Raw genomic sequence first — 23,981 nt, forward strand, 5'->3', positions numbered from 1 at the left:
TTATTCGTGGATTATCTCATGTATGGATTGAACTTGGATTTCCTTTTGTGTACTGGTTCATATTGGGATTGTATTGAATGTTTAGAATTGATTGGATGTGTAATAGTCTAGTTTTGGACTTCCTCTTGTATACTAATTGTGATCAAGGATCAGAGTGGCGCAGTGGAAGCGTGGACGCTTCGCTTTTGATATGTAAAGTTTTGGGATATTTGATTTTTATTTGAGATCGTATTTTGTATTTAATTGAGGTTTGTAGTGAACGACTGAGTCCCGGCGAGAGCCGGGCAGGCGGCCCGCCGAACCCTCTGGTTCGCCTTAGGGGGAGGTGGGGTCGTGACAGAATTGACCTTGGTGTAAAACATAAAAGTTGTAGAGAATGATGTTTTATAGTTGCCTGAAAAATTTCAGTTCAATCGGAGTAACGTAGCCTGTGAAAAGACTGAAATACCCCTGTTTCTGTCTGAAACTGATAATCAGCTTGTGTAATTGGTTAGTTTGACCAGGAATATTACCGAATTGGTTGTTTGTGTCTTCTTAAGAATTATAGCCTTGTATCTTAGCTTTCAAATGGCTTTGGAATTACCTGATTTGAAGTTGTGTGTACTGAGATAAGAGTGAATGAATCAGGACTGCCAGTTGAATTCCGCGGTGAATTTCGAATTGGAAAATCTGGAGTTGTTTTGGTAAATTTGATCTAGTTAGAGTGAGAACTGGACTTAGTAGTCTTCATCAAAGTTATAGCTCTCTGTCTTAGCTTCGAAACGGTGTAGATTACGTCCCAATCCGATAAGTGTAACCCCAGTTGTGTCCGTTCCGCTAAATGATGTCAAAACCGTCTTTTGGTTTTAGGGCATAAACTTCATTCCGGATTCTCCCTAGCTTGGTTAGGCACTTATACGTTCTATTGGGCCTTATTTTTTTGTAGGGTGTGGATTTTCTTTTACTCGTATTCGAGTCTTAATTGTGATGTTCTTGTTGTATAGGTCGTACCGGTGCTTCGACGCCCATGCTTGAAGCTAACTTGTGACCTTGTTTACTTACCTTGGTGAGTGTACCATTATATGGTCTACTGCTTCATTCGTTGATTATACTTGCTATGTGAACTTGAATGGTTTGAATGAGACGAGGGTGTACTTTATCGCTCTCGATCTCTTATCTATATTCCTGTTACTGTCAAAGTGTGAAATTGTCTACATGTATGTTTTCACATGGCTGAGGGCTTTGCCCGACAACTTAACTGTGCTATCTGAGCTCATACCCCATTGGTCCTTAATCGAGTCGAGTCGGCCAGGGCTTGGGCGAATCGATAATGGACCTTGGGTTCACTGTAGTCGAGTGGAGTGTTAACTCCTCGACCTTATGGTATACTCGAGTATTACCCTCTCTGTTACTGTGAGGTGTTCGGGCCCGGTAAGGGGGTGACCGGTGGAAGGGATATGGAGTAAAGTGGGGTTCTACGGAATGTTCTTCGCTTTAAAGGTTGACGGAGTGTCAACGGGTTGGTGATCAAGTGCGGCAAGTGGAAAGTGGCTCTTGAGAGCCAATTGTATCCTTTTATATTGACTTGTTGTGTTTATGAGCTTTAGGGTCACTATGTGATAACATGTGGTTACTGGTGTGTCTTGTTGGTACCTCACGAGCGTAAGCTCACCCTCGTTACTTTGTTTTCCTTACAAGGAATAAACTTTTGAGATCTATGATGTGGTGAAGCCGAGTTGAGCTAGTTTCCATATATTTTTTTTTGTATAACTCCTCGATAGTTGGGAAATCCCTACATGTACTTGGATCCAACATTTCTTTTGGAATGTAAATTTGTAATTATGCGTGTATAAAAGTGTTTGGTAATGTTCATGTGCGGCCCCATTTTTTTTCCATTTTCGTTTCGTGACTTTGATTTATTTGAGCGCGCTAAAATATTCTGGAACGTTTTAGATTATGTTTAATCGTCTTTGTAGTCCTGGTGAGAGTTGGGCAGGCAGTCCGCTAACCGCTTTGGTATGCCCTAGGGGAAAGTGGGGCTGTCACATTTGACAGAAGAAACTTAATGTGAGTTGATGATATTCGCCCAACTAAAAAATAGTGATGATGATTTTCATGTGGTAAATAGAAGAAGAAATGCAAAGATACAGAAGTGTAAAAGGGGCAATAGAAAAAAAAAACAGAAGGAGAACTGCATCAAGAGAAGAAAGGACAAGGACAGGATGGAGAGAACACGGCCAATGAGATCATGAGGGAAAAAGAACGGAAAAACTAGGGAAATCATCTTTGGGGTTTCAAAGTTTTGTCAATTTTATGGTTTGACCCCTAGAGTGATAGAAAACTGTAAACACGCCTAAAATTTTTTATAATTTATATCTTCTATCCTAAATTCTAGTATTATTTTTCAAATAAGTTCTCTAATTTAGTTCTAAACTTATTGAATATGCATTAAATTATATAGATTGCTACTTGATTGTATTACTTTATTTGTTTTTTCTTGTAAAATATCTTAGAAATATCAAATATACATGAACATACCTTTCTCAAGATTATTCCATTTTTAGAAAATTTACATAGCATTTTAATTTTTAAAATTAAATATATTTATGATATCATGATGACATCACCTGATTCTTAGATGAGTTCGACCCTGATCAAATCCATTGACCCCTCAATCCTAATCTTGACCAAGTCATTGTCCGGTTCAAGTTTCAAAACATAACTCATAACTAGATGTCAAGGCTTCACCTTTTTATGTTGAGCTAACTTCCGGAAGAAAGAAAAAAAAAACCAATTCCCCTTTGGAAATCTTACATAGCGACCTAAGAAAGCCCGTCCCCAGTCCTCTTGCAATACAACATTCCATATTATTTCAGACCCAAATCAAAAATTCCAAAGCTGGAACATTCCCCAAGCCGGAACATTCCCCAAGCCTTAGACTAACTTATGGCAACAGTAACATCTTTTGCTAACTTCATAGAATTCAAGACTTCCCATACAAGTCGCACGCAATTTTTGAAGGCTGCTAACCTTACTTGGATAATTAACAAATTTTGTAACTTTCACAATATTGCAGAATCTTCAGCCACCGACAAACCACTTGCTTAAAGGGGAAAACTCAACGTTCAACTCATCAGATTCACAACTTCAAGAAAACACACTTCCCAGAAGGAGAGAGGCAGAAAATCGAAAGATTGAGAAAACCGATCCGATTCGATCTGAATAATCCAAGTAACAGAACCAGTTTTAACAGAGAGGCAGGTCATGGGTTGGGTTTTTTAGTTATAGGGTTGGGTTTCTTAGTTATCGGGTTGGATCGCAGTTCATATCTTCATCAACAGCAAGTACCCAACCCGGTCCATATGTAAGGGTACAATAGTCTTTTTGTCATAAGCATTAACACTAACTGGTTGCATTTCTACTTGTTTGAACTTTGCTGTTGAATACCTTCTAGTTACTGGGAACTTGGCATTAGGACTGTAAATTGAACCAAGCAATTTGGAACTCAAGTCGAGCCAAAGTCGTTCAAGTTTATTGGTTTAGATGTCAATTCTAACCCGAACATAATTTCAAGATCGAAAATATTAACAAACTAATTACAATTTTCGTGTTATTCGATTCGATATGTTCAAAAATGTTTCATAAAAATATACCTATAATTTTCTTCTTTAACTCCACTTCTTTTCTTCCCATATATTGCTTATTTTCTAAAATAGCAAGCATATAATCACATCTCTGATTCATCGTAATAGATTTCTTGAATATCAGAGAGCAAAAATTAAGGGAAAAAAATAATAAATTAGGGTGAATGATCACGGATTAGTAGACAAATTGATTGCTTATTATAACTTGTAAGTTTAGAAGATTGTGCAATTATGCAATTTAGAAAATTGTGCAACTTTTGTTTTGTCTTCAAATTTTGGAAATACAAACTAGTAACAATAAGTCACCAAATAAGTTTTTATTGTATGTGCTTATATTTTGACAAACCAAACCAAGCTTTTCATGAACATACGTCTGAAAGTTCAAACCAAACTTAATCAATTTCTTTCAAAAAATTTTCAAATACATGCCAAATTCAAACATTTATTTTAATCTTTGAGCCAATCCTGAACATACTTCTATTTGATTAATTGAGGCTTATTTTTAGCCCTACTTGGGATGTTATCATTAACTATTCTTTCTCGTGAATCTTTGCAATTTGAAAATTGTGGTGATGTAACGTAACAGTTTTGTGCTACTTAAATGGTGATGTGATGATATTTATTAACTCAAAATGATTTGGATTCTCATTTACGGACTAGTCTAGTCAGGAATGGATACTTTGGGTGCTGGACCAATTGATTCTGTAATATTTTGTTGCTTTTTTTTTTCAAGCATAGGGTTCCGTATTCGTGGACTTTGAACCAGTATGAGCGCCCCGGAGTCTGGACACCCGTGTTTGTGGAGCGAATCATGGTTCAAATTTTTGGCAAATTGATAGGACTAGAGCGGGTCACTTTTCCCTTCTATAGGACAGTACTTGATTCATAAGCACCTTTATCTGCCGACGGTTATATCAGTGATCCTTGACCGACAAATTTTTCGAGTTGCTGAATATTGTGGGTTTCAAAACCTTGGTTTTTATCTATTATTTTAGATAGACAAACTTTGTATTTCTAAAATAAGACAAAAACACACTTGCCAAACAGATCTTTAATTATTATGTTTGAATATTTGAAGTCATTGAGTCACTAAATCTCACAAAAACAATAACATTGTTCTTTTTAGCACTCTAAAACCTTTTCTATAACCTCACAAAGCTATTTCATGGTACTCTTTTCATCACACTAGTTATAGGTTTCCATAATTACACAACCTTTTAAGTTTTAGAACCTATTATGCACTCAATAAATAATTTATTTTGTGAATTAATGTTTTTATTTATATTAGTGAAAAATTGAACTTTTTTTGTTTCTTGGAATTTAAACATCTATTTTACTAAAAAATAAATATTTGATGAAACATATGAGTCCAAGGAAGTACACAAAAATAAACTTCTCTCTTTTTGGTACAAACAATGATCATCCTTCATTTAAAGATTTATCGTTGGCTCACTATAGACACTTAGTTAATTTCGCGCATAGTTATTAAAAAAAATTGCATTATTAGCCTTTTTATTCTACTAAATCACTAACCAACGATTATGTATGTCTCGAATAAATGAGAAAATAGGAAAAGAAAGTGCCAAACATAAGAACATGTTCACAAAAATCAAAATTGCATGAGATTATAGAAACATCAAAAAGCAAATAGCAGAGAATTGATTTGGTGAATTGATCATCAATGCATCATATTGCATTGCCAAATGCATGAAATTTTTTTGATAAAGCACTTCAATTTTGCCTGTACAAAACACAAGATGATTACTCATGGAAATCAAAAGAAAAAGACAATACGAATAAAACAAGAAAGAAAAGGAAAACTTACGCAAATATAAGAAACTCTTGTCAAATTTGGACGTTTTGTCTTTGTCCTGTTCGTCTTCTCTAGGTTGCATGATCTTTCATTTTGATTATAATCTTCTGTAGCTATTTTCTCATAGCTCCATTGCCTGCTTGTTTGATTAAGTGGAAAAGGATGCGATAACCCAATCTTGTTAAAAGCTGGTGACCATCTACATTTCTGTTAAATGGCATATACTTATTGTAGTCCATATTAGTAACAGCCTCACATAAGTGTAATCTGTGCAAGAACCAATTCTTAAACTTGAGGAGGGTCTTATTCTTAGTGAAGTTATGAGATGATTTTATCCATAAACTTTTGAGTATCACAATGTAGAAGTTACGAGATCACTATTACTCTTGACACAAAATTTTTGCAACTTTTTTTGACAAGTATTATGATGGGTCTAAGGTTAAGAACCTGAAAATTAGATGTCTTGGGTTCAAATCTCCCTTCCTTCTCCCCGCTTCTTACTTAAATTCAATCCGTCCCTTACTGAAAAAGATATATATAAGAAAAAGTAGTATATCGTGTGAATTTTGAAATCCTAGACATGCCAAATTTGAAGAAATAGATTTAAACAAAAATCCAAAAATACCATTAACTCCCAACATAAAATTTATTAAGTTCCTTGGTTTGAAATAAAAATGAAGAAAAAAGGTTGTGTACCTTTTGTTGTTTTCGTAGTGACTTGTTGGAAGATCCTTGAGATGGTTTACTATTGGCAGATCTGAGTTTATGTGTGTAATTAAGGAGCTCTGCACGACGGTCATATCCTTGAGTTGTTCGAATTGGTGGTTTTGGATAGAAAGAGATTGGGTTGATTCTCTTCTTGATTTCATTCTGATAATGGGAGTAAATTATTGATGATTCAATGTAGATGTCTATTTTTACACCTTTCATCACGAATCATTTAAGAAACTAATGAAAGTGTGTTCCTACTCTAATATACTCCTCTAGATAATAATATGTGACTTTTTCTTGATTACTGACCGAGTCAGGATGTTAGGTAATGTGCTCATTTATTTAGCCTAAAATGGTGGATTAAATGTGACCTTGAATAATTCTCATTGTTCACGACTAAAAAAAAAATGTAGAAAAGATAAAGTTACATATATGCCAACATGCTATAACTCAATTGTAAGGATTTGGCACTTGTGTTGGTTAAAGCGTCCCTCTACTGGTTAAAGTATTATTGATAGGTAATCTGTAAAAACCATTGTAAGTTGCCAATGCACTGACGGCATTGCCTTAGCCTTGAAATAGGGTGAACATCCTCTCCTCTTAAACTTTTTAGAACCAAAAAATTAACAATAAAGTGACATATACTCATCACTTTTCTTTTTTTTTCTTTCAATCTTTTCTCTTTTTTAAGCCTACAAAAGCGTACTTTTCCAACCGTAGTTAATAAGTGGAAAGGCATATGTCATAAATATACCTAATATTCTTGGTGTTGTCTCAAATATAGAACTCTGAGGAAATAAAACAACACTTCAATATATTTCTGGAGAAATATTTTTGTGTTTGATATTGTGAAAAATGCATTGGAAATATATCGAGTTCAAAAATAGAAATAAAACACTTCATTCTGATATAATGTCATACTTGCAAAATCTTTCACATTGTTTTATTGATAAATAAACTTAGGAATTAGGGAAAAATAAGATCCTCTATTTCTATTTATGCTGCAAGTCATATTATAGATGTGACAGCCCCACCTCACCCTAAGGCGAACCAAAGGGTTCGGTGGACCGCCTGCCCAGCTCTCGCCAGGACTACAGATCCGGAACAAACGTAAACCCTACCAAACGCTCAAAAGAACGTTGAGAAGAAAGCATTCACCGTCCGAAAATCCAAACAAGCATAACAACTTTCTATAACCCTAGAACAGAACATTTCCAAACCAAAATAACTCATGAACATGGTTAAACACTTTTATATACACATGTTTGCAAATTTACAATTCAAAAGGAAAACGTTGGACCAAGATAAGGTGTGACTAAGGTAATCCACAGTCTGTTGAGCAAATGAACACTTAGATGCCTTTGCAAACAGTTGGTGCTGCCTTAAGACAGTCAGCACTATTTGTAAGTGTTCCAAGTACAGCCCCAATGTAGACACCAAATTTTTAGTGTATTTTTATTTACTATTATTTTTATTTTTCATGTTAGTTTTTATTTTACTTTTAGTCTTTTATTTTTATTTTAAGTCATTTTAGCATAGAATTTTTCGGAAAAAAGAAGGAAAAATTATTAGCATTTTGTTTTTATCTTTTATTCCTAGTATTGTTCATTTTATCTGATTTTATTTAAATTGTTATTTTTCTTTATTTATTTGGTTCATTATTATTAATTAAGTTATTATTTAAAAAAAAAAGAGGAAAAGAAGCCGCACATGCAGCATTACAGAAACATGAAAAAATATCATTTCACCACCATTTCTTTTCACGAGGGATTTTTCTGTTTTTCTTTTTTTTCTCCCATTGGTCATCGGATGGCTCAAGTTTTGGGTGAAAACCCACCCTTAATCCTCTCCTTTGAGGTGAGGGTTTTGGGGCCATGGACTCCTATAAAAGGAAAACAGTCGCAGCTAAGAAAAAGGGGGAGCGAGAGAGAGGTTTGGATGACGGCTGGGGTTGCGGAAAAGAAAAGAAAGAACGAGAGAACCAGGAGAGGAGAACCAGAGGGAAGGGGGAACTGATAAAAGAGAGCAAAAAAAAAAAGGGGACGGCTAGAGAATCTGGGGTTGGAGAGATAGAGTAAAAGAAAGAGAGACCGAGAGGCGAGCTTGGGTAGAGAGATAGAGGAAACGGAAGGGCAAGGCAGGAAGGATTTTTGGCTAGGGGTTTGCAGAAAGGGAAGGTGACGGAGCCATCCTCAACGTTTAACACTTGGGAAGATCATCTGAGTTTTTCTTGGTCATCCTACATTCCATTCCGCGCTCCAGGTATTGTTTTCATCTTTTGTAGCTAAAAGCTGTTTCCTTTAGTTATTACTCGCATTCCGTTGCTGTCTTCTGGTTCTGTTTTTGCTTCAACGTTGATTGATGGCTTTTGCTTGGGTTTGATGGCACTTGTTTGGGTAATGAAAAATCTGAAGTTTGGGGTAATGAACCGGTGTCTCGCATGATTGTGTCTTAGCCGAAAGAAAATTGCAGGAAGTTTGCAGCTTTGATCATTCTATGCTGTTGTCATGTACAGATCTAAAGTTGGGTTTTGAGAGACTGAAACTCAGGATTTTCTTTGGGGTTGGTTACTTTCATTTCGCTGTCTTCCATGTCAAATTAATGCTTGGCATGTGTTTGTCATAGATAATCACTAAAAATTCAAAGTTTTCATAAGTTACCAGAATTTTATGTGGTTGAACGAGGGAAAAGCTTCCAGTTTTGTGCGCTATTGAGTGGGACTTTCATGAACATGTTACCTCGTTTTCTTCCTTGGCATCTTCGATGTGTTTTCGTAGTTAAGTTGCAATGCTGCGTTTGATAGAAATAGGAGGAATGTTGGATGATCATATCGCCTGGATTTTGGTTTGCCCTGCGCCCAGATTGGCGCACAAAATTCTGGATAGATCCTTCTCCTTCCTTTTACGTGTTCTAGTTCAAGCTTCATTTGAAGTGTTTGGTTAATGGGTATACTTTGTATGCATTCACCTAGAGCTGTCTTCTTGCTTGTCAAATCGCATGACTGCATCTTTCGGGTAAAGCTGCTGAAGCTTAAAGCTTCATCAGTCGCCGCAAGTAGAAGGAAGTAGAAAGTTTTCCTGATTTGCATGACTTTTATTCATGTTTGTATTGAAGTCTATTATCAGGTTGATAATTGTTTCATCATTTTAGCCACTGGCCCTTTAAGTGCATGGAATGAAAAGAGGATTCTCGCTGTTTCTTGCACCTCATTTTGCATTTTTACAGTACGAATCTATCTTGTTCTTGTAATGCTCCATCTAACACCTTCAGCTTCATGTCTGTTGCTGCATGTGAAGAGGGTTGAATTTCATTTCTGTTGTGCTGAGTTATTGCAGCAATATATACAGAACCTTTTCTTTCCTTGATTTTCTGGTCAAGTCTTGGTAGATGTTCAAGTCACGTTGGCTGCGTTTGCGACTGGAAGTTGTGAAGTTCCAAAGCTTCATGATTTAATCACTCTTGCTGTGACCTGTAGTTTCTTGGAGTTTGGATTGTGTTGTCCATATGCCAGTTAAGAACGTAATAAAAGTTGAATTGCTGCAAAACCGTGAGTTCCAGGATTAGCTGGAACCATTGTCGTCAAGATATTGCACCACGGTTCGCAGCTCATGAAGTCCACATTTCTGTTCTTCATGCTTTCATGTCTTGCATTTATAGCATCAAAGTTTATCAGTTGGTGGATGATTGTTTCATCATGGTCAGATTCTAGTTCTTCAAGGGTACAAAAAATATTTGGCTGCACCTTTGTTTTGCTGATATGAAAAACACTGCTGCACTTTTTCTTCTTCCTTCTTTTGCTGTTTACTTTTTATCCTTGATGGTCAGCTCCATTTCTTTGTTTCAATCCTGCAATGAGGTTGCATGTTTAGTCGATGATGGATAGGTAGAATCTTGGTGTTTGATAAACCTGTTTGCATGATGAAACGGATAGAGTCGCGGCTGGAAAATTGCTGCAAGCTTGGAAGCAAAAGGCAGCAGGCTTCATTTTTTTTTAGTTGCAGAAGTTTAAGCCTTCTACGTAGTTGCATGCATGAACGAGAAGGGAAAATTACATTTCACTCCCCTTAGCTTCTACTTATGCTGCACAAGCCCAATATGTTCCAATTTCTTGCAATTAGGCCCTAAAATAATTGCAATCTGAACCATTACTTGACATTTTCATTACTTATGGACCTTTGAAGTTCCCAAAATATTTCAATTGGCCTTGAATGATCGGTTAATGGTTGCTACTGGGTCCTTAGTAGTTTTTTTTCTATTTTTTGAAACTTGATCAATAATTTACTTTCTTTGAAATTATGCACTATTTGATTTCATTTAAGTTGCAATTGAGAGGAATTTGGTGATTTTGTTTATACTTTACTATTTAATTGGTGCCTTGACTCTTTTATTGTTTTGAAGCTATTTTTCCTTCATTTGATTACCATTGCGAGGGATGTACACTCTATCATTTATTTTTTGACTTTATTTGACCCTACGTGCGTTTATGTGATTTATGTGCTCAATTGCATGCCTTTTTTTGAATGTTTTCATCTTATTTATTTATTTAGTTATTTATCTACTTTACTCGTTTTAGTTATTTTCAATTTCGATCATTTGGGAGGCACTCGAATGCCAAAGTTGTAATAGTTAGGAATTTAATTGTTTTATTCCTTCTTATTTCCCCTTTTAGACTGTAGTAGGCTTCCCCCTTAAAAATGTAATAGTTAGTTCCTTAATTGCCTTATGTGTTTTGCATGCTTAGGTGCTATGTGTTTAATCGCTTTCTTAGGTTTTGGCATCTAGATATGCATGCTTATGTGTTAAGTGAATTACGTGCTCACATGTCTACTTTGTGGCGACCCCACTTCCCCCTAAGGCGAACCAAAGGGTTGGCGGGCCGTCTGCCTAGCTCTCGCCAGGACTCACGCAAGCAATCTAGCCAAATCCTTCCGAAGTATAACCTAAACTATTACAACATCGACTCTCCCAAAATAGATCGATTTACTAAATCCACATTAACTTCAGAGATAACAGCATGATAAGATAGCTAATCGTCGATTCTTAAATACCTTACGCATTACAAACCACTGAATAAAATCCGACAATCCCAAATAACAAATTCATATAAGCCACATAACAAGTCTAGGTTTTACACTTTTCCAACTTCAAGTGGCAATCCAAGACAAAAAGTTGCCTAAACTTAACATATTCCCAATCCGATCTATGTAATTATAATTATACATTACAAACCGCAAAGCGAAGTCATAAGATTCAATTACATTCATAAGAAAATACAACTAGGTTTCAGATCGCCCCATTTGCCAGGACCTGTCAGGAAAAATAAATGACGTGGGGTAGCTACACAGCCCAGTGAGGTTCCAAGACACTCTAACAGTTCAAACAAATCAAGAAAGTCGGGCATATCATATGCAATGGTTCAACGTTACATAATGGCATGTTATCATGAGGTGATAATCATTATACGGTAATTTGAGACATTTATCATGGTATGAGACATTTAGCATGTATAGTTCATGATTTCATGTTGGCATTTTAGCATGAAACAATTATCATGATACAAGGTAAACATATACTGTAGGATACGGTGTTCCAGTGGAACTTCATCGGTCATCTGCACCTTATGACTTCCGGATCCCCTCGGTTTGACTGGCCATCACCTTATCCCTCCAGTGGTAGTACTCGAGTATACCGAAACGGTTGTCCAGGGTTCCAACCTACCCGACCGAGCCCAGTCCTGGCTCGAGTAGGTCAGTAACCGAGGCAGGGCCCAAGTTCAACTTAGAGCTTACAACATGCACAGGTAACCAAGTAATTCGACAAAAGGTAAAATTCATCATTTGAGTAGGTCGAGTGAGGTAAAGTACACACTCGCCTATCAATGATGGACAACTTCATATAACATGTGATTCATGATAATCAAGTAATCAAGTGGATACTTAGCACGTAAGCACGTAAGCAATACAAGTTGATTTCATGGAAGCATGTAATTCACGGATATCGAATAGTCATGTGGGTTGGTAAACGGTTCACGGTTCACGGTTCACGGTTAAGTAGTGACGGTTATTTGACAGGCATTTTCCATATTAATAGGCCATCATTGGCCGTTATCTTATTTTTATCACGCGAGAGTCGAGGAGATTCACAACACGTAAACTGGTCGAGGGATTCACCCAACGACGTCACAACACATAAACTGGTCGAGGGATTCAGCCAACGACGTCACAACACGTAAGATATTCACGAAAACATTTCACACAAGTCACCACTCGAAAGGCTAGTGTGATAAAGTACACACTGCTCACTTCGATGGATCAAAAATCGTTTTCCAAATTATCACACATCGAGTCAAGAAAGCACTTTAACCAAATAAGCATAGAACAAGCAGAGATACTCATTTTACAAAACCAAGTAGGCTAAGCAAGTAATCTAGCAAATTAAACATGTATCGAGTTCATATAGTCATTTGATATGGTTAATCATTTAACCAATTCATGTCGGTATGCAATGCAAGTGTTCATTATTTATATAGACATGAGTATGGTAAAAACTTAACACTTAATAATCATGAAATGAGCATGTCCTAGACTTATTCAATTACGTATTCCTATATGGAACACTCACCTAGCAACAAGAGCAATAGGTTCAATTTGAAGTTCAAGCGTCCTCTGTCGGATCTTCTTGAAGGTCCTCGTGTGCGCCTGAACAATTAGTAATAGTCTATCATTTATAATCCCTACTATTGATGAAGATCGTATCATAGTACAATCATAGGAAAAATCTCGTGAAACAAGCCTTAATTATCCTAAATCGAGATTCTCAAGCGGGGTTTCAAGGTACAAGAGAAATTAAGTCTACATCATGAAAATCAAGGATAAAACATTTGAATAATATCGAAGGAATAAGGAGTACTTGAAAAACTCCCTTCCGTGGAATTCGGAAAATTTTCAGTTTTGATACGATACTTTGAAAAATCGTATCTCACATTCTACATGTCAAAAATTAGAAAGATTGGTACCAATGGAAACCTCTTCCAAAGTACTAAAAGTTCCTAGAATACACTTTTCTAAGATTCCACATGGAAAGCATTCAAAAATAAGCTCAAAATCTCTGTTTTGGTTCATAAGGCAGATTTAAGTTGGTTTTTGGCCAACTTTGAAAACTCGGCAAAATTCACTTGATTGGAACTAACCTTTCAAATTTGTAACTCAATTAGTGTTGTAAACCAAGAGTATAACAAAATAGACAGAATGAGAAATAGAGTTTTGAGCACCAAGATACGGTAGCTCAAAGTTACTAAAAATTTTCTTGTTAAACAAGGCTTTTCAAACTCAAGTCATAAACTTTGGTAATTTATTTGAGTCATGAAACGGTCTCGGAATAAGACCATAATTAGCAGTATAATACTACCATATAAGGGCTATTCCTCTGTCAAATTTCATAGAAAAATATGCACGGGAAGTCACTTAACAAAATCACTCAAGTTTCCAAAATTTTAAGGCAAGGCTGCCTTGTGTATGAAAATTTTCTTTTCTAAGCTTTTGACCAAGAACAAATCCTCTAAACATGGTTCATTTGTATAGGAAAAATCTAAAGAACATTCATGGTACCTTTGGTGGGTGTTTAACACCAAGAAATTTAATTAGCAAGTCTATACCAAGCCTTGCATCAAATCTGTCCAAAAGTTAGGATTTCCAAGAGCAGGGCAGGTTCCGTATTTTGATCACAAATCACTCAATTCAACTCGGAATTGAGCATGGTTGGTGGCGTTGGAAAATAAATTTGTAGGGCTATAATTTCACAGAAGAAATTATTATCAAATTCCATTCACAAACAACTCGTTTTTGAGCATCAAGATACAAGTCCTGTCCTGTCTCCTAGAGAGAAACGAAACAGGACAGTGATTTTCAATCGAATGGTGTGGCTTACTCAAGTGGAACCAGAACATGCATTTGGTACCAATGGAAAGCTAGGAATGTCTAGTTTCAAATGCCACTGACGGTACTCAATTTCGACATCGGAGTACAGAGTTATGGCCAAAACAAGCTGGCTGTCTAATAGTGACGGGAATCATTTCCCAGTTTTGGCAGATTTTCTAAATCTCAACACACACTCACCCGAATTACGTAAAATTTCGAGGAAACTTTAAACACAGCCTATATTTCACATTTGCATCAGACACAAGTCAATTGGCCTTCAATAAATTACACTAAATTGCACGAAAATAGCAGGGCAGAAACAGCATCTTCACATGCAACTCCTCATTTGACTTCCTTTTCAATTTTTCCACTTAACTCTACTAAATTAGCACTTAATCAACACAAGCAGCATCCAATCCTAGCTAATCAGATCATCCAAGTCATTGTGGGATTTCATAGAGCCCACTTAAAATCAAAAGATTCACTATTGGCTAAGCTGGAAAATTAGTTTAGCAGTCATACAACTTCCAATCAAAAATTCCAGCTATAAGATCGAATTTTCTGGCCATAAAATTCACATGCAACACCAAATAATGAGTATACTAAACATATTTCATGCATTTCTAGTATAATTTCTCCGAACTTTGAATTATAAACTGCAAACCAATTCTTTCTCTCGTCTACAAGAAAAAAAAAATTTCATTCCAGCTAGAAATCAGTTTCCAAACAGAATTTCCTTCATCAAAACTTATTTTTCTTCTCTAGAATCTAACATGCACCTTAAGTATTCAAATATATACTAGATGATTAAGAGGTTACTACATAAATTTTCATCATTTATAGGCTGAAATCCAAACATCAGCTCCTAATTCCCTCCAAATCTGTCCAACAGTTTTATCTCCTTCAAAGCAGAGTTTCACCTTAGCTAAGGACCCATTTTCTTGGCTAAATTCACATGCAGCTCGTATATTAATCCATTTATACCGAATAAGCAGGAGATTATTGCAGATTCTTACCTTTTCCTCCTAAGTTTCGATGTTGCAGACAGCTCACGTTTCTGGTTCAGTTCCTCAAGTCCTACTCCAGCTATCTCTCCCGTTCCTTGCGTTCGTTTGTTTGTTTATGTTTAGCAGCTGATGGAGTTAATCAACTTCCTCTCCTCACATCTAGTTCCACACCTTCGGTTCTGTTTTGTAGAGATTAAAAGAGAGAGAGAAAGGAAGAGCTGCCTAGTTTCTTTGCTTTCAGTTACCGCCTAACTAATGAATCAGTTCCTATTTGCTCCACTTAGTCACGAGTAAATTCCCAAAAAGTGTGAGTTTTTAAACTAACTTCCCAAAGGGTGGTGATTTTTGAGTATCTTCCCAAAGGGTGAAAAACGCATCCAGGGAATGCGTTTTTATAAATAAAAATGCAATTGTCAAATGCGTTATTTTATTTTTCATCAATTTATTTTAATATGAAAAAATTGGTCAAATAACGCATTATTAGAATGCGTTTTTTGATCTCACCATAAAACGCATTTCGGAAATGCGTTATTTTATAATAAAACGCATTAGATGAATGCGTTTTTTGTTTACAATATGTACCACTTTTTTTCATTTCTTCATTCTGGACTTCGATTATGTAAGGTTTTTGTTTTAAATATTATCTTATTATTTTATCGAAGTTATTATTAATTTAGCTCACTAATGGAAGTCAAGATCCAAAAAAATTGTTATTTCATAGTTGTTATTAATTTAGTTGGTAGAGATTTCATTTCAAGTTTGCAAAAGGCTTAAAGGTTTTGAACTTTGGATTTTACATATGTATACACTAATTTTGTATCTCAAATGTTGGTAGTAAAATTCAAAAAGTATTATAACAATATTATTACGAAAGGAAAACTAGTAGGTTTTGTATTTAATATAAATTAAATATGTGAAAGTAGAAAAAAGAAATTACCCACTTTTTATCAACTCTTTATGGGTTTCTTCTATTAGTTGAATAAAGTACTAGCTATGGGGGCAGGCATTTTACTCTGAATCATATAATTTATGTTAAATATATAAATGTTTGTAAGTAAAATTTAAAAAGTGCTATACTAATATTTTTATGAAAGGAAAACTAGTATGTTTTGTATTTAACATAAATTAAATATTTGAAAGTTAAAACAAAATTAAATTGCCCATAACATACCAGTTCTTTATGAAAAACTTGTAGGTTTTATATTTAACGTAAATTAATTGCGCGAAAGTAACACTCGTAGGTAATTTAATTAGTTTAATCAGTTACTTAATTTGTTGACAAGAAACAAGTTTCTTTTGCAAAATTTGGCCATTAGGTTTCTCCAAATAATTAGGGTATAAAGGTAAATTTTCACAATCTTTTGTTAGCAATGAGCTCCAATTCCTTCTAAGGGAGGGTAGTGCTTAATTTATATCACCTGTTAAGCAAACACTTGCATATTCAAATATGTCATAAGATGATATAATATCACATCTAATTTCATATACTAAATTTACTTGGTTTTCAATCCAAATTCTCTTATACAATAAGAATTCTTATAACAAGACAAGTACAATAAATCATTTGAGAATGCCTCTAGAGTAACACAACTTTTGCCGTCTGACTCTTTTAGATGGTGGCCGCAAGGGTAGATGCTGATTTTTACCACGACCTTTACAAGTGTCACGCTTATTTCGATCAACATGTTCTTGTGTTTGATGTTGCAAATCAAACTCCAGATGTGTCTGATCATGCTTATCACTTTGCGCATGCGTCACATCATGTTCACCAGCTTGTGCATGTGTTGTATCAGCTTCTGTATGTTCATCCCCTTGACCTTGATCGAGATTGATTTCAGAAGTCCGATCACATGTCTGATTGAACTCATTAGCTGTTTGCTCATTTCCCACGTCTCTAGTCTCTTGATTCAACATATGATCTCCTACAAACTCATCCTGACTTAAAATCTGATTTTGTACACTGTTTTGATCAGTTTGGACGTGTTTTCGCCTTCGTCCCCCTCTATGGATTCTTTGTGAACCTTCTTGTGTGGCTCTTCGAACACGTGCCCGTGGAACTACATGTTGCAACTCTTCATCCATTGAGAGCGGCATTATTGGATTCAATGGTAGGAGTTTCAATCTCATCTCACATCCAATGGCACGCATAGTTGATTGGCACATATCCCGAATATCAGTGAGAGCAGGAACAGAGATGGCCTCAGCATGTGGTAATGCTTCAAGTGATCTATAATAGACACGATGCAATGTATCTACCTGAAATGTTATCAAAATAAATTCTAATGCTGCCAATACAAAACTTTAAACAAAGTAGTCAATTAAAAATATCTAAATAATGGTTACCATCATCTCATTAGCTGGTGCAATACCCTGATAACCAGCTGGTAATAGTGGTCTCAATGATGGGTTGCCAATAAGCAATCTTGTACGCTGCTTATACCAAGTCATATACTCTAAGCTAGCCTCACCAGGAACCTCCTCGAGTTCACCTTCTTGTATACTTGAAGCTCGATCCATCCACATTTGGATGTGGCGGTAGTGTTTAAGGGTCCAATCTGTATTTCGTCTGCCTCGACGATCCACTTGATGCAAACTCCAATCCGTGTCACATGGTGCCGGAATATGCTGAACAAATCCAAATTGTCGCATACACCTATCTGGTAGGTGTAGCTCTACTATATCCCAACAAATAAGTGCAGTTCGACTACGCCACAATTCAGAACTAGCCAAACAACACTGAGGCAATGTCTCTAAAATGTGTTGAGGATATGGTTGCCATACAAACTATGAATAACAAAATGGAAAATTACAAAATAAACTAAAAAAATTTGGTTGTAACTTGCAATTTACCATGATACATGAAATATGCATGAAATAAATACTTACATGATCATCTCTCAAGCTATCTAGTTGATCTCGATATACAACTAATACATGCATTGCTACTCTAGAAAGGTTAAAATCGACATTCCACCTACAGAATAATCAACAATACACCGTCATTGTTACGGTCATGTATCTAAATTATATACCTAATATATCCTAACACTAATAGGCAGATACAAACTAACCTTGCACCATAAGGACTCTCAGCTGGCAACTCCATTTTAGGCACTGGCCTATCTGGACATAAGGTAGGAAATCGTTCCCATGTCCAAAGCTAAAACAAAAATTAGGATATTTAACAAGAATAGGTCATAATTGTTAGAAACCAAAAAAAAATTCAAAGAGTTTTAGTGAAAATACCTGTAAAAGAACCAATGGTCCAGCAATCTCTTGTGAGGTACAAAGAGTAGCTCTACATAGTCCACGATATAAAAAAGCAAGAACTGCACTCCCCCAACTATATGTTCGAGTAACAGTAAAATCTCTTAGAAATGACAAATACATTAGGCTGACCATGTTGCCAGATTTATCTGAAAACAGGTGACCACCAATAAGCTGTAAAATACGCATCCTAGCATGACATCTAATATCATCATCTGATGCATCACTAGGAAGTCTGACAGCTAAGGGAGCATCTAAACAACCCAATAATAGTTTCCCTCCCTTAATATCATCTGTTTTAGGTCGAAATCCTAACAAGTCCTCACAAATCGGCAACCAATCCTCTGATTTTTGATGTGTGTCCACACCTATAACAGGCTGTCCGTCAATAGGAAGCCCCCATAATATCCCTATATCTTGTAAAGTGACGGTAGCCTCACCAATAGGAAGATGAAATGAGTGAGTTTCAGTTCGCCAACGCTCAACCAAAGCTGTGACAAGTGCGTGGTCGAGTTGTATTTGACCTGTGCGCACAACACCACCAAAGCCAGATTCATCAATATACCAAGATGAAAGCATCATCTCTAGACGGCAAAGATGCTTCATTCTGGACTAAGTTATGAATCACATCAGTTATCCCAAGTGCATTTCCAATTTCAGCCCCAACAATAGGTTCTTCAACTGCTAAAATGGTTCTCATAGTTCCAATTTCTTCTCTATTATGATCCAATTGAAATGAACTAGAACAGCCAACATCATCTTCTAGTACATGCACCTGTCTTTGTTGGTTAGCACTCGCAGTTTCATTATGTTCTGTATATTCGAGTGCATTCCGTGACACTAAAGGAGTAGGTAATGATGATTGGATGGGTTTCAATGAAGGTGACATACTACTCATAGCACGAAAAATGATATCATTATTTGAAGATGGCAACCATTGTGCACCATGCTTATCTTTAAGAAAAGATTGAGTGCATGAAGTTGTAGGTGCAGGTAATATCGGAGATTCAACATCTTGTGTCAGCAAATTTACATATGGAGCCATTTCCTTACTGGTAAAGATGTTATTGCCCTCTTGACAATTGAGAACTGATTCTTGTACAATGTATAGATGAACCATAGTATTTGGGTACTCAGCTGCTAAAGAAAATATCAAATCCATTCCCTCTTCGTTCATTATTAGTAATGGGCAAAATTTGAAACCCCACGGTCCATGATCAGGATATTTGCAGATGAGCTTCAAATCTATAGTTATTGTATCTACTCCAATATATGAGTGTATATTACTTAGTAAGTCTCCAAATCTTATCCTGTGGTTGATTGTAACTATCTTGCCAATTGGGCCTATAAATCCCAAATCAGGATAATATTGGATATGACCATCCCAATATAAAGCAAGTTTCAATGGATGTTGAAGATCCATTAAAACATATGCTAACAAGCCTTCAAATGCAATGTAAACTACAGTCAATTCATCTCGAATGTTGAAAAATACTATAAATAAAAAGTATATTTTAAAACCAGTCATATCTTGTAAATGTAGGTAACTCCTAAACTTCTAAACTGTCCACAGGTATTACGTTTTATACTGTGAAAGAATCTTTCAAAAATAAAAGTCTATAGAAGTCTCTTATTTCTTTTCATTTTGACATGACCACACATTAATTTAGATTAATATCTATAGTGCCAACATTCATATTCGCCAATAACCAGTAAAGAATAAGAAAATATTTCAAGAACCACCTAACAATAACTGAAAGAGAGTAGACATACATGTATCAAAAGTGTTGAATGTAATATGCTGCTACGTTTTGTATCTAAACTCTTGCATGTATCTAAGTCTTGAGAATTTAAAAAAGGCACACAAGAACACACACAACACATGCAGTGGGTGGCTCAGAAGGCAAGTTGTTGGACTGATTAACAAAATCCCCTGCTCCTCTTCTAACAAAATCATGGTTCAGACCAGTTAAATTAACATTAAGTACATTCTTACAAGTAAACTGAGACAAAGTTAGATATCTTCAAATAAATTAACTGAATGCTAACTACACTGACATGTAAAAAAAAAAGAAAATTCGAAAACAAGGTGAAAAATATATCTCCTGCTTCAGTTTTGAAGTAATCTCCAGCAAAGTGTACAAGGTGTGGAGTCTAATTTAGCATCTTGACATAATCATCTCATATTATGGTCTGTTGGGGTATATCTTTTCCCAAATCTTTTACTTTTTGTCTGCTGGGGTTTGCCGGATTGCTTAGTTCCTTTGTATTCTATAATTCATTATTGTGCAAGAGATTATGGATCGATACATTTTTTAATCTAAGTGATGCATTACTGGGTGATGTCAAAAATTTATGAATTCAAGTAGTAATAGATCCGGATTTTAGAAGTTTAATTCATGATGCATTAGTTGATGGCACGTACTTTGTCTTTTTCTATAAATGTACGGGATGCAGATTGCTCTATACTATTTTGATTGCTTCACCCTTCTTATTGGTTTCAAGAACAACAGGAAGCAAAAATTCCAACCTTGGAAGCTCAACATATAAAAGTATACAAGTAGAAGAAATGTCATAAACACACGGAAGCCATTTATATTTCAACCAAAAATAGTGAATGAAAAAAAAAAGAAAAAGAAATTCAGCACTCACTTTGAAGAGAATGAATACTCCGGCAACAATTTATCCTTCGAATCTGCAAAAAAATAAACTTACTTTAAGTTTGAGGGAAAAAAAAAATTTTCAGCACTTACTTGAGAGGGAAAAAGAAAGAAAGAAAGAAACCTCTGAGAGTAGCTGATCTGTAGAATTTGAGAAAATTCCAGAATCTCTTTGTCTAATACTCTCGCCCTTTGTAGGGTATCTTCCTTTGTCAATAAAACCCAAAGAATCATCTCAGGTTTGCTTTTTGCTGTTTAAAATAATTAAATGCATCCATTACATAAGCCCTAAATTTGGGATTTTAAGTATTACCTGACAATATGCCTAATTAGCTCAGCAGTCTCCCAATCACCACCCTTGCTCTTACGTTGGCTGCGAATGTGGGATAAGATGTAAGAAAAAATTGAATGGGTGGTGCGTTTTGTTTGGCCCCTGAAGAAGTTAGGGTGGAAAAAGAGAGGGATTGAGGGGAAATTAGTTTTTAGACCCCTTATGAAGTACCGGGGAGTAGAACAGGCTTCTTAGATATGCTAAACAACTCATTTAGCAAATGCGTTTTTTTATTAATAAACGCATTTCAGAAATGGGTTTTAAGGACAAAAAACGCATTCATCCTATGAGACTTTTTAAAATAAGGCATTCTAATAATGCGTTATTTAACGAATTTTTTAAAAGTAAAATAAATTGATGAAAATTAAAATAACGCATTTGACAATTGCGATTTTATTTATAAAAACGCATTTCCTGGATGCGTTTTTCATCCTTTGGGAAGATACTAAAAAATCACCACCCTTTGGGAAGTTAGTTTAAAAACTCACACTTTTTGGGAATTTTCTCACTTAGTCACCGCTTGACTTAGCAGATTGTTGGCCGCTGCTTTCTCCTTAGTTTTCTCTATTTTGCTCTCAGCCGATACTATCAATGTAGTAGCACACCAGCTTCTTAAATCAGTGGATTGATGATTCCTAAGTTCTCCACTCACCATAGTCTACGGGTTGCATGGTGAATATGCTAGTATGAAGGGTTAGTTTAGTCTTTTAACATTATATCATTTATTTTACCAAACTGAAATGTTTCCTTAAGTCACTCGTTAGCTCCTAATCTTATTTCTATCTCCTTACTCTCATAAATTCTCACACATTTAATTTTTTGTTTAGGAAATCAATAAAACAAGTGGCTTAGCACTAAAATATATTTAATTCATACCAGTTACGGTATACCCCATGTTTTTAGTTGGTTCATACATTTTGTTTTATAAGTTTTAAATTTAAACGTTTAATTAATCTATGAATTAGTATTTAATAATTCTAACGGCGAAAATGGAAATAATACATACCTGGTTAATTCGAGATGGAGGGAGGCTAATTAAATCTATTCACATCTTGTCCGAATTTCCACTTAAGTCCTCATTTGTAAACTAATTCCAACATTTTACCCCAAATATAATTTGAATGCCCAATAATATACTAATCTCACAGAGGTTTGATTATCGAAGTTTTAACGTCCTAAGTATACTAAGTATACTTGTAACAATTTTATCTAAATTTGTCCACTTTATCTTAACGCTAAGGTTCCTATTAACACTTAACATTATTAACAATTAAAACTAGTTATCAAGATTCAAAGAATTAATATTCAGTCAAAGAAATATTTTACCTTAGAAATATTAATTTAGTAAAACAAAACCAAGTAATTTAATGTTTAGCATAATTATATTATTTTTCACATAAAAATTATTTTTTTTACGCACTTATTTAAAAATTAAGTAAAAATCATGCTAGAATTTATTGAAGAATAAAAATGCAAATGAAGTATGCATTGATATCTATATATTTTTCGAGGTTCTCACATACTTGCTTTCATTATGTACATTACTTATATATGTGTATGATGGATGCAAATGCACGTAACCATGGCAAGTCCAATGCTAGTCATGGTTGTCCCCTCGAGCTCTTACAAGTCCAATGCTTGTGAGAGAGCGTAGATGTGGGCTAGTCCAACGCTAGACCCAATAGGGCCCCTTCTCGCTAGTACATACTCGCCTGCCTTCACTACATCTCCATTCATTCTTTCCTTTTAGTTTTTTTTCATTTTTGCATGACCCTTCACTCCCTTTCCCTTACACATTTAGGATTACATTTTCATTTAGATTAGCTCATTTGCTTGTATAGGTTAGGGAGTCACCCCTTGGATATGGGATATGGACGAGTTTGGCTTTCTAGCCTTAGCACGCTCGTATTCCCTCTATTAAAGGGAAAATTGAGTCACGGACATTAGTCCCCCGTACCCGTCTTGCTTGCATTCCTCTAGGGTTCATGCATCCCTTTTTCCACATTTTCACTTCACCCAACTTTTATTTTACACGTTTTCACTCTGCCACTAACACTTTATATACTATCACGTGCACACACGCACTTCATACTATCACTTTACTCACCTTACTTTGCACATCCATTTGCACATTTCCACTTACACACTATTGTTTTTTATTATTTTTTCACTTCACGCAAACTCATATTTTCACATTGCATACATTCATTCCACTCATTTTTCATCATTAGCATTATTCGTGACCTCTCCAAAGAGTCATCATTGGGCATCACAATTAATGTGATTGGCACCACTCAAACTTTAAAGAGAAATTTTGCCCCCCGATGTCCCCCTAGGTCTAGGTCTTGCATTCATATAGTGCATCCAAATGTGATAAATGCTTTGGTTAAAACAAGAAAATCTTTGACTAAATCGCGCAACTAGCCTTGGCTAGGTCGAAGGGGTGCCTTGGATTTTTATCCTTGTCTTCCCCTTCGTCAAATGTGACTCCCGAACCTTTTTCGTTGGTTTACGTAGACTAGGAGTCGTTTAAAAGGGGTTTCTTTCTACCTTTTCCTTTAAAAAATTCATTTTTAGGTGACTTGGTACACCTTAACTCTATACCAAGTGGCGACTCCGATTTTTATTTCAAAAACCCTTTTTAAACTATATT

The 23,981-nt window shown here is 35.6% G+C and overlaps 2 protein-coding genes and 1 long non-coding RNA gene across 4 annotated transcripts; all 3 read right to left on the bottom strand.

Annotated features, from left to right (window-relative positions):
• Positions 1-16,518: 16,518 nt before the first annotated feature.
• On the bottom strand, positions 16,519-17,878 carry LOC140015370 (uncharacterized). The gene is made up of 2 exons (XM_072067807.1): positions 17,414-17,878; positions 16,519-17,326 (listed from the first exon to the last, which is right to left on the bottom strand). Exons 1-2 carry the CDS (start codon positions 17,717-17,719, stop codon positions 16,631-16,633), a joined length of 1,002 nt encoding a protein of 333 aa, XP_071923908.1. The 5' UTR covers positions 17,720-17,878; the 3' UTR covers positions 16,519-16,630.
• Positions 17,724-20,569, bottom strand: LOC140015199 (serine/threonine-protein phosphatase 7 long form homolog). Its single transcript, XM_072067108.1, has 4 exons — positions 18,317-20,569; positions 18,142-18,230; positions 17,957-18,044; positions 17,724-17,774 (listed from the first exon to the last, which is right to left on the bottom strand). Exons 1-4 carry the CDS (start codon positions 18,941-18,943, stop codon positions 17,724-17,726), a joined length of 855 nt encoding a protein of 284 aa, XP_071923209.1. The 5' UTR covers positions 18,944-20,569.
• A 5-nt stretch (positions 20,570-20,574) lies between these two features.
• On the bottom strand, positions 20,575-21,510 carry LOC140015471 (uncharacterized). Of its 2 annotated transcripts, none has more exons than XR_011822100.1 (3): positions 21,311-21,510; positions 21,122-21,200; positions 20,575-21,032 (listed from the first exon to the last, which is right to left on the bottom strand). It is a non-coding gene; the product is annotated as an uncharacterized lncRNA (long non-coding RNA). The 2 variants fall into 2 exon arrangements; XR_011822101.1 differs by having other exon boundaries at positions 21,122-21,204.
• Positions 21,511-23,981: the final 2,471 nt, after the last annotated feature.

The sequence above is a fragment of the Coffea arabica genome, chromosome 10e, assembly GCF_036785885.1.
Source record: "Coffea arabica cultivar ET-39 chromosome 10e, Coffea Arabica ET-39 HiFi, whole genome shotgun sequence".
NCBI classification, from domain to species: domain Eukaryota; kingdom Viridiplantae; phylum Streptophyta; class Magnoliopsida; order Gentianales; family Rubiaceae; genus Coffea; species Coffea arabica.

What these genes read in the sequence shown, in the direction of transcription:
- LOC140015370 (XM_072067807.1), bottom strand. Translation starts at nt 17,719, where the DNA reads ATGCGACAATTTGGATTTGTTCAGCATATTCCGGCACCATGTGACACG. An exon ending in CACCAGCTAATGAGATGATG is followed by an intron (nt 17,327 to 17,413) that starts GTAACCATTATT and finishes ATAACATTTCAG; the next exon opens with GTAGATACATTGCATCGTGT.
- LOC140015199 (XM_072067108.1), bottom strand. Translation starts at nt 18,943, where the DNA reads ATGAAGCATCTTTGCCGTCTAGAGATGATGCTTTCATCTTGGTATATT. An exon ending in GACCATTGGTTCTTTTACAG is followed by an intron (nt 18,231 to 18,316) that starts GTATTTTCACTA and finishes TTTTTGTTTTAG; the next exon opens with CTTTGGACATGGGAACGATT. An exon ending in ATAGCTTGAGAGATGATCAT is followed by an intron (nt 17,775 to 17,956) that starts GTAAGTATTTAT and finishes ATTGTGGCGTAG; the next exon opens with TCGAACTGCACTTATTTGTT.